The sequence below is a fragment of the Magallana gigas genome, chromosome 3 (assembly GCF_963853765.1).
Source record: "Magallana gigas chromosome 3, xbMagGiga1.1, whole genome shotgun sequence".
Classification (NCBI taxonomy): Eukaryota; Metazoa; Mollusca; class Bivalvia; order Ostreida; family Ostreidae; genus Magallana; species Magallana gigas.
Genome location: NC_088855.1, coordinates 31,252,547 through 31,263,960, shown reverse-complemented (window position 1 = coordinate 31,263,960; position 11,414 = coordinate 31,252,547). Strand labels below are relative to the sequence as shown.

At 32.8% G+C, this 11,414-nt stretch overlaps 1 protein-coding gene across 1 annotated transcript; it reads right to left on the bottom strand.

The window, feature by feature from the left end:
• Positions 1-404: 404 nt before the first annotated feature.
• On the bottom strand, positions 405-11,328 carry LOC105345317 (6-phosphogluconate dehydrogenase, decarboxylating). Its single transcript, XM_011453431.4, has 14 exons — positions 11,183-11,328; positions 6,512-6,587; positions 6,003-6,182; positions 4,730-4,795; positions 4,402-4,520; positions 4,004-4,070; positions 3,517-3,651; positions 2,721-2,846; positions 2,523-2,586; positions 2,163-2,293; positions 1,867-2,000; positions 1,449-1,548; positions 1,180-1,302; positions 405-946 (listed from the first exon to the last, which is right to left on the bottom strand). The coding sequence occupies exons 1-14, from the start codon at positions 11,194-11,196 to the stop codon at positions 827-829; spliced, it is 1,455 nt and encodes a 484-aa protein (XP_011451733.3). The 5' UTR covers positions 11,197-11,328; the 3' UTR covers positions 405-826.
• Positions 11,329-11,414: the final 86 nt, after the last annotated feature.

The window sequence follows — 11,414 nt, the reverse complement described above, 5'->3', positions numbered from 1 at the left end:
TTCATAATGTAACGTAATTTCTTTTGAAATACACAATGAAACTAACTTCATGTAATTTTCCTTCCACAATTTCATATGGAGAAAAATATTTTTGGGATTGAAGCAATTCAGGTTGTTGTTACCGGTACTCGGAATACATCGGACAGTATTGGTTTAAGCGTCATCTACTGATCTGAAAGTCCCGAGATTGAGTCCCGATGAGGGGCGTTTATAACCTTTTATAAGAATTTTTGAAATGCATTATATGGTCAAATAATGTGTAATTTGGAAATTTTAAAATGCTGGTGAAAATTTTGAAAATGATGTACTTTCACCCATATCAATATCTCAAAATGTCCCTTACGACATATGTCCATCTAAGGTGACTTAAAAGTTCTGACAATAATTAACATCAAGATTGTTGAATATTTTTAAGAGTATGTTTTTATTACAAAATACAATTAAGTACATTTATTATAAATAATGAATTGATATAATTTAAAGGGAAAAAATAATGCAGTGATAGCTTGCATAAACTTATACAAGACAGTTTGTTCAGATTGAGATAAAATATTGCCACCTCTATAAATGAAAAAATATGAAAAAGCCCATCTGTGTACATACAATGTATGTACTAACAATGATTACTACAAATAATTCTATATCCAGTCAAGTTTGAAAAATTCAACAACTTCCTCTTTAAACAACACTATGGCGCTAATGATGTAGATTTGACACAGCGGGTATTCAGTTGGTGAGATGAGATTAAGCCCGATATAGCCCCCTCCCCTGCCCTTCACCCTCAATGCCCCATCAACTCCTCACACAAGAGACCGGTGCTGTGAGATCAGGCCTGGTAGGTGGTGGAGGACACGTTCCCTCCGTGTCCGGTCCAGTTTGTGTGAATGAAGTTTCCCGGTTTGTCCAGAAGCTCGTATGTGTGGGCTCCAAAGTAATCTCTTTGGGCCTATAAGAAAGAAGGTAAATTTTATGCATACTAATATCATTTGTTTTTAAAAAATGTTAAAAAAAGAAAATCACAATAATAACATTCAAAATCATTTGTTACTATCATTTTGCTAAAACTAAAATCTTGTATCAAGTTAGTCTGAAATGATTCTATTCTAGCTTCTACTAGAAATTGATAAAACAAAAACTGCATGTTTACCGGTAATAGCAAGGAATCGGCTTTATTTTTACCTGAATGAGATTGGCTGGTAGTCTAGCAGATCTGTATCCATCAAAGAAAGCCAGGGCGGTGCTGAATGCTGGGGTGGGGATTCCTAAGGTCACAGCTGAGGCCACAACCCTCCTCCAAGAATCCTAGAAAAAATCAAATTTAGTTTAGATACTCATGACAAATAATTTTTCAACTAAATTCCTCAGCAAAACATAACTTAGTCAGAATATAATTTGGTCAATTACATGTAGGTCAAAAGCCACTAATGGGGTAAAAAGGTCTTTTTTACCTGACATTTCTGGACCTCCTTCTTGAAGAAATCGTCTAATAAGAGATTACTGAGATTTTGGTTCTTGTCGAAAGCTTGCTTGATGTTACCTAGGAAAACACTAAATGGAAAGAAGAGAATATTTAAAACAACTATTGATAAACAGTCAGAATCACTTGATAGTAATACAGCATGTACATAAACTATGAGTTTCTTCTTCTTAATTGATATTTGAGACAATTTTGTTCATGCACAAATGAGTCAGATGAAATTTTATATTCTGATTCTATGTTTCACAAGAAATGGTACAAGCAATTTTGATTTGACAAAAGGAATTTTACTCTATGACAATTTTTTCACTTTGTTGTACAAAACAATTCATCTGCACAAATCACAAACTTCACACTACAGATCTTCAGCTTCCCGGCTCAACACAAACCTTCTAATGATGCAGCCTCCTCTCCACATCAGGGCAATACCTCCAAAGTTCAACTTCCATCCCAAGTCTTTGGCAGCTTCTCTCATCAACATAAAGCCTTGGGCATAGGACACTATCTTAGAGGCATACAAGGCCTGCAAAACAAAATCAACTGACATCTAATTGGTCGAAGTATCAGTTTTGTGAATAGGTTTAAAATATTCTCCTATCCAATGATATTACTTAAATCCAGGATTGTCAAAAGAATTGGAAACTTGTAATGTATATTCTAATGTGCAGTTATATTATCCGCTTACATATTTGATGTCATTCACAAACTGCTTTTTATCTCCCTCATACTTGGTTTTACTGGGACCAGGGATTTGTTTGCTAGCCTCAATTCTCTCCCCTTGAAGTGAGGACAGGCATCTAGCAAACACTGCCTCAGCTGATAAACAAATCAAGAAAAATCAAGATTTCCATCAATAAGTATTCTACACATAAACCTACTGGTTATTACCCCATTAGTATTGAGAGAAGTTACCATAAGTTCAGAGTAAAAAAAGCATGCATTGCTTTATTTCCATTAATATAAATAAATGAACAAATACCAATGAGTAATTTGAATTTCTGATTATTCTTGCATCAATGACCTCTAAACACAGTAACATCCTTACCGATCAGTGACACAGGGACTCCATATTCAAGCGCAGAAATGGCAGTCCATTTGCCGGTCCCTTTCTACAAATAAAAATTTGGTGTTTTTAGAAAAGAATATTCTATTAATCTATTATGCTGAACTGTTTTGAATATACTGTAAGGACCTTATGGTGTACTTTCATGTCCTCAAGGCTTGAGTAATGCTAGTGACCAACCTGTCCTGCTGTGTCTCGGATCTTCTCCAGCAGGTACTTCCCATCCTTGTCCTTGAAGCGTAGAATGTCGCGGGAGATTTCTATCAGGAACGAGTCCAGCTCACCTTTGTTCCACTCTTCCAGGACCTAAAGATATTTCAATCAACATATATATCGTAAAATCTCATACTTCATTACCCTTGGAAAATTCAACTATTAAGAACTGATTACGTTTTTCATCTAGTCTTGAGTTCAATTATTCCTAAAGCCTAAAATTGGTGAGGTAATTGATTTTAACCTGCAAAACATTACGCTAACAAGATTAACCAGGCGGAAGTAATTTAACATGCAATGGCCAATCCAATTGTATATAACATACATTGTATTCAAATCAAATTACTGAGATATACATTTAGACACCATAGGACATTTATTCATCAAAGTCTGAATAATAGAATAATGTAGAAAATAACCTGAAGTACATCTTGATGTACATATAGTTTAATTATTAACTTTAATTAATTTTTATAAATCCTGAATGTAAAGAACTGCTGGAGACTTCAAGAAACATTGGTAAATTTAATTAGTAAAAACAAAGTTGTTCTAATTTTGGCATCTGTGCATTGCTAGCAATGTAATGAATCTCTGACAGGAATAAATGACTACCAATTACTCTCAATATAAACAGAGCTTTCTACTTTGACGGCAAAACAAACAGAAAAACTCTGCTGAAGGGAGAGAACTCATAAATCTGCAAGCTGAATTTAATTGGCTCAAAGTAAATACAGGACAAGATTGCATTGATTTGGATTCTTACGTCAGCCATTTCTTCCTGGGACATCCCCAGTGCGTCCTTCATCAGGTGGTAGGCTTCACAGATCAGCTGCATGTCACCATACTCAATGCCATTGTGTACCATCTTTACAAAGTGTCCGGCTCCGTCTGGGCCCACCTGGATAAACAATAGTCACATGTGTAAATGCATGAGAGAGAGAGAGAGAGACAGAGAGAGAGAGATTGTTTCATAGATGTTCTGTTCAGATAATGTTTTGTTTTCACAATGAGAGAGAGAACATCTTTGTTGTCACCAATGTTAAAATGTGCTTTCAACATATGATGACCAGAAAACATACTTTCAACACTGTTAGTAGCTAACCTACTGCCAAAAGTAAAATGCCTTTCTTTATTCTTTATACATCTCTTACATCCTAGCTGTAAAATGCACATTATCTTCCCTACTGCATACACCTATTTCCAAATGAATTGCTGTATTCCATGATAATGGCTTGACTTTTTGTACATACCCAATCACAGCATGGCTCATTGCCAGACTTGGCTGATATGGACTGGAAAATACCCTTGATAGCTGGCCTGAAATATCAAAAAAAAAAATAAGTTTGTAGAAATAATTATAACACTTATTATTTCACATCAACAAGAAGTCAACTCATGTTTAAAACAATGAATGTTAAAAAAATATATTCATACATGTATATTGATACATGTATTATATTTCACATGAAAAATGGCAGTTGGTGTTTATGAATTATGCTTTTTGTGTGTTTTTGTACTTCAGAATGTCTTATACCAGTACGACGTTTTTATATAAGTGCAGAATTCTAACTACTGGTACAAGATACAAAATTACTATCCATCATTTGACCAATATATACTGTACTGGTTATCAGTTTGGTCAACTCACCAAGCTTGTTCTGACCCCCCTGGCATCAGGGAGGGGCCGTATCTAGCACCGTCTTCTCCCCCTGATACACCACTCCCCACAAACAGCAGGCCCTGGGCAGCCAATGCCTTACAGCGTCTCTGTAACCATGAGTTAAAAATAAAGCCAAGTAGATAAATAATCCAAGTTTTATAAGTATCTCTGTAATCTTCGATAATTTACTTGATTTTTCATAAAAAAAAAAAAGCTTGTAATAGATGCAAAAAATAAATAAATTACTGCACAAATGTTTTTTAACTTTTCAATGAAAATCTGTTTTTTTGTTTTTTTTTTTACAAATTAAACTCACATTACTGTCCTGGTATTCTGAATTTCCTCCATCAATAATGATGTCTCCCTTTTCAAGTAATGGTACCTACATCCAACCAAAGAAAAAAACCCAAATGTAAAACATCTATATTCACCAACAACTGTATTGATAACATTATTCAGTGATTTAAATACATGCCAGTTTCTCACAACCAAAAGTTAGCTATTACTAACAGTTAAAATAAACACACTTAAAACAAAATATTTACAGCAAGGTCAGTTATAATCCTCTGCTATAAAAAATGGATTTTAAAACTTATTTGATGTTATGAATTATTTTTATTATAAATGAAAACAGCCTGTCCCTGATGTTTTACTATAACCATGTTATAATGTACTACTGAGTAGGATGTAACTGACAGAGGACAAAAAAGGAGGAAATCAATAAAATCCACCAATAGTCTGAACTTATCTAAAGATTGTCCATTTTGACTTTCAAATCAGAAAAATTGTGCATTTCCATGAAAAAAAATACATTTGCATCCCTGCTATATATTATTGACTTTCAAATCAGAGAAATTGCGTGTTTCCACAGAAAATCAAAGTACTGAAGTACTGACGGGAGTTGATTTTATCGATTATCATTTACTAGTATTTTAAAATCAACTTAATTATCTTGCATGGCAATTAGTTTCTAGTCTGTTTTTGAATTACGCGCTTTTTTATTATATGAATTTTTTAGACTTTTCCAACAAGAATTTCGAGAAAACCCATATGAATCATGTTGTGTAATATTTAAAGATAGATTTCAAACTATGTATTAGTAATCGAAACAATTCTAAAATTCGTATGGATCCAAGCACTATTGATATCAAACTCTAGTCTCGTTCAACCAGACGCTCGGCTGTCTCCGCTAATCTCTGACTAGCAAGAGAGCCTCTCTGCTTGTCGGAGATTTATGGAGACAGCCGAGCGTCTGGTTGAAAGAGACTTTATCAAACTCTGGCGTAGGAACACATGACACTACAAAAATATCTAAATTGTTCATATCATATAAAATCTGACTATTTTCAAAGTGTGTATAGATAAGTTTCCTTAAAAAACAATGCTTCAGCATACATTACATCGAATTTTTCTATTATTTTCAAGAACTAAGTCTTGTCAGCGGTGATGATTTGTGCTTAGGTCCAAACACTGTTTCACTTTCGGTTTGCCAGAGTAACTGCATAGGAGAGTTGATTAAAATCAACTCCCAAAAATTACAGATTCATCCCTGCTATATCTTAATGGCTAAAAATAGATTATCCCCTGACCAGTTTGAGAATGAAGTCGTCCACTGCCTGCCCAGCTTTGACCAGTAGCATGACCCTCCTTGGCTTCTTCAGTTGGCTGACCATGTCCTCCAAAGATTTGGCCCCCACGACCTTTGTACCTTTGGCCTCATTTTGTAGGAATTGTTCTACTTTTTCTACTGTTCTGTTAAATGCAACGACCTGCAAAAACAAGATTTCAAATTGTAGTTATACAGCTCGGACCAAAAAATTGAATTATCAAATATTTTATTTATGTTTTAAAGTTGACAATAAAGCACTATTATACATGCTTATAAGTGAAATCAAGCTTATATTGAAGTAGATTTCAGTCCTTCCTATCTAAAAATGTACCGATATCACAAATTGATCAGACACATGTATATTACATTTAGGATGAATCATTCTTTCCTGAGACTTTTCAATGAGAGTGTTTGCAAAAATCTTAAACTGTTGAATTCATGCAAAATATTGGAGTTTTTTTTTCATTCAAAACTTGATCAATGTCTTACTGTATAACCGTTGTCATTCATGTTCAGAATCAGATTCTGGCCCATGACTGCCAGTCCAATCAAAGCAATGTCTCCTCTGAAGAAAGAAAAACATGAAACTTGTTCAAATATCTGAGACCAAATTACATGTACTTTATACTGAATTTACAGTATAAATGGTCTATGTTTTGTCCTATTAATAGAAATTTTTCAAAATAATGATATCGATGGCATACAATACATGGTCATCCATCCTTAATACAGTTATTTGAAACTCTCTCTCTCTCTCTCTCTTCTCTCTCTCTCTCTCTCTCTCTCTCTCTCTCTCTCTCTCTCTATCTCTCTCTCTCTCTCTCCAATTTGAATTTATCAAGTTGATTTAATGCTTATTCCATCAACACATATATATGTAAACTGACATTTTACAAAGCCAGGCATTTTTTATTTGATGCCAAACAATAATAAAATTCTGCCCTTCATGCTATGTGTAAAATTTGTAGTGTTCCTATCTGTGACAAATAAACAGAAATATTGTAATTCAATGACCTTTATGTTGATTTTATGAACTTGTTATGTCAAATTTTGACTTGGTATTGATTACAAAGTTTAACACGACAATTTGTTTGATAGTTAGTGAGGCGTATCAACAATTAAATTTCTGTTGAACAGAAAACAAACTGGTCATTAAAAACAGCTGAGTTGATAAATTAACATCGAATACATATACATAGCTACAAATAAAACTATAATGAAAAACTTTTCACCCTCATCAAATAATAACTAGAATGGTCCCCAACAAATGACATTTTTTTCATTATTATTATCAGGTACAAGTGTTCCGTCTCTCCACAAAATGTACAAGCTATAAAAAGAATAATGAACTCTGTAACTTATCTCCTATCTCATCAGCATTATACATACAATATAGTCAAGATGAAGATTTATATCAGTATATATGGTAAAGTTCACTTTCTTCACCTAGCTCACCCATTCATTCTAGCTTACATGGGCACTTAATTTTTAATCTTCAAGTTTAATAATATCTCCTCTTTTACTACCTTTCGTCACACGATAAAATGAGAAATTTTTAGATTCGGTCTTCACTGGTTTTACGAAAGCCCATTGAGCTCATTTTCGTAGGTAAAAAAAATATTTTTTTCGCGAATAAACGCGTAACTTTCGCGAATAAACGCGAAACTTTCGCGATATAACGCGTTAGTTTTGCGAATAAACGAATAAACGCGATATAACGTGTTACTTTCGCGAATAAACGCGAAACTTTCGCGATATAACGCGAAACTTTCGCAATTAAACGCGAAACTTAAATATAAATATTGTTATTTCATAGAAGAAACCCTATGAAGAATAATTATTGAATACAAATATATTAATTTAAATAAAACAAAATAATATTATATAAAGATGTAAATGAATTAGATTTAACCTTATTCAAAATAACATAAATTCAAACGTAGGAAATCTTTAAAATCTTAGTGCTGATTTTCAAAGAACATAATGCATCGCGCTTCTCACATTCTAATGGGCGCTTTATTATTGAAAATGAGGCAGCAACATATTTTAATTATAACAATTTTAATTCGAATTAAACGTTTAATTAGGTATCATTTTAGAATTCAAAAGGATATCATTGTTTAAAACGTTATAATATATATTATATCGCTGCAACATAACTTAACGTCTAGTTTTATATCAGAAAGATAAGTCAAGCTGTGAATTGAAATTTTCAAGCTTTTGTTCAAATCTAGATGACGTAAATTCGTCCTCCAAATTTATCACATATGTCATTTAAAAATTAATACTAAGATTTAAAAGGTTTGTGATGGTTAAATCTATATCAATTTTATAAGAAAAAGATCATCAATGAATGCCTGTTCGAACACAGGGTCGGCGAACAACTGAAAATTGTAATATGATGATCATCTACTTTGGACATATAACATATAAAAATGTTATGATAAAAGTTTTATCAGATGTGTTAATATCTATATGCAAAAAAGATAATTTTGTCTTCATAAATCAACGTAACACGGATATTATAATGATAATGAATAATAAGTATTTTATTATATAAAACTTAAAATGTGTTTGTTTTCCATCGTTTTTTTTCATATGGGTTCTGTATGAAATGACAATATTTATATAATAGTTTCCCGTTAATTCGCGAAACTTACGCGTGTATTCGCGAAAGTTTCGCGTTATATCGCGAAAGTTACGCGTTTATTCGCGAAAGTTTCGCGTTTATTCGCGAAAGTTTCACGTTATATCGCGAAAGTTACGCGTTTTATCGCGAAAGTTTCGCGTTTATTCGCGAAAGTTTCGCGTTTATTTGGGAAACTAATGCGTTATATCGCGAAAGTTTCGCGTTTATTCGCGAAAAAAATATTTTTTTTACCTACATAAATGAGCTCAATGGGCTTTCGTATGGTTTTATAATTGAATTTTGTGCAAGCGAAATTTTAGGAACAAAATGTATTTTGATAGGTTATGAAAATTAATCATTAAATATATACATGTACCAGTACAAAAGTTGTGACAAATTAGAATTTCAGGTGATTTGCAAATGCTGATCTAGTCAGTAGCAATGCTATGCATGTCTTTGCTCAGAGTGTAACATTTCAGATTTGCTTCCCCCTACTTCAGCAGATTTTAACACTGTGGTAGATAAAAGGATGATTACATTCTCCACGATGATGAAACAGGAAGTTTGCGTATCTATCATCTCCCTCCGAGTCATGGACACTCACATCCCTAATCAGGAAGTTAAAACTTGCTGATGTCTGTTTTCCAAGTTTCTTTTCAACCCATGAGCTATACCTCCCCACATATATATTAAAATAAAAACTGATGTCAGGAAAAGAAAAATACAAGGGAGAAAAAGTTCCTAAATTCTATATTTGAGCAAAGAAACTCAAAATTTTCAAAAAGTATAACAAATTTCCTAATCTGTGCTTAAATATAAATGATACCTTGGACTTTGATTGCATGCAAAGTAACAATTCAGTTTATGTGATTTCGTGACATTTTATAAAGGTAATATCTTTTGTGTGATCAAATTCCCTTGTAGCTTTCACAATTGGAATCATGACGTGTTTTAAAGGTAAACATTTCTGAGGGTGAAATTTTCCCTCGTTGGTTGCTTTATATAGATGTTAAATTCCTTTACAAAAAGGCAGACTATTTAACCTGTCTCACCATTAACCTTTTTGTTCAATTCATTTTTTAATCTGATCAATTTTGACCATAGGAAAGAATTTGCGCTGCAAGTGTAACCAACACTTTGGGACCTCAATAAAATGTTTATGTTGAAATGCAGTTGATCTTAATAGATATTTGAAAAAAAGATTGACAACAGAATATACATGTAGAAGCTACAGAGAGACAGTTGGAGGGGTCCATGCAATTTCCCTACATACAATTTAAGGGGGCATACATCAATTATTTAATATCAAAATTAATTACACCTACTATAATGTTTATGTTCAATGCTACAATTAAATCTGCTGTATCAGCATTCTCAAATTTAAAAGATCAGGCCATACACTGTAATCTTATCTGGTTTTCTACCTTTAATAAAACAGTGGGAATGGTCAGGAAAAGTTTATCATTGTTATTTGTTGAAAGGTATCGCATGCATGAACTTTTTAGTATAAACTCCAGCTGATGAAGAAAGTAATTGCATTGCGTTGCTTTGTTAAATCATGGTCTAAAGCATATACACACCTATCAAATATCTACATGTGTATGAAGAAAGAGTTTACCATTTGTTTACAGGACTTAATACTTTGTGTACAGAGGTTAATCATTAATCAGAGTATACATATTACACCTAATTTTTGTAAGACTCTGGTTATCATTAATATCCAAAATATTTGATTCAGAAGAATTAATTAAGATTTCACTGGGTTTTTTTTTTTCAAACTACCCTGGACATTGAATTTGAGCCGATGTGTGCTAACAAGTCAGGGAGAGAGTCAGGTCTTCTTGATCTCTGATGTAGTATTTATAATTTTTGTCTTTTTGTCATTTTACACTTTTGCACATGCATGCATGTACATGCCTTAATTAATTGTAACTGTCACCTGTGCAATCAGTTTTTACTGTCTATGTTATGTTCACAGTTTCATTGCATTTTGAAACATCAGATATGAAAAGTTGTTCAATCAAACAGAAATTTAACCACAAACGTCAGTTTTAAATTTAGCTTCACTTGCATATAGAAAACCAATTGCAAATATTGAAAATTCAGAGGGAAATGGGTGCAAATTACAAGAATGAAGTATGATTCTTTGTACATGACTTTATGTAGTTTAGCAAGTATGATTGATTTATGCCTGTAATGTCAAACAAACACAATCTCTTGAGTCATAAATAAGCTTATTTTATCAGTTCTGTTTATGAGTCTTTATAAATCAATTCTAAAGGGCAATTATTTCATTTCTATGTGATGACAATTGTATCCATCATAATATTCCCTTATTATCAAGTGTTAACGAGATAAGTTAGGTAAATTGTTTCTTACATCCGTGATTAAAAAAAACAAAACCTTGAATATCATGCCATACTGCAGTACAAGTAAAATGCATGTAAATTTTCATGACAGGAAATGTCATCTATAAAATATATAGAAAATAATAGTGATTGTAAAATAGTAGTAGAAAACTGGCTACTCACGTCGGCTGTGCCATGTTTTTAATCTGTCTGTAGCTACGATGACACTCCACCAATGACTAAAAGGCCGGTTTCTTGCACGTCTTGGTCCTATTACCTGATCCCTGACCTTTGACCTTACTCTACTTTCATTTTTCATTCACCCAGAATTCTTTTCTATATATTGATAAACAATGATATGGCTATTTTTATAAAATAAATAGATACAATTCTGATTAATATAAAATAGAAATTT

Bases quoted from the DNA above. Each gene is read 5' to 3' on its own strand.
- LOC105345317 (XM_011453431.4), bottom strand. The intron at 6,183-6,511 runs GTAAGACATTGA...TTGTTTTTGCAG, and splicing joins TGAATGACAACGGTTATACA to GTCGTTGCATTTAACAGAAC. The intron at 4,521-4,729 runs GTGAGTTTAATT...TCATGGTTACAG, and splicing joins CAGAATACCAGGACAGTAAT to AGACGCTGTAAGGCATTGGC.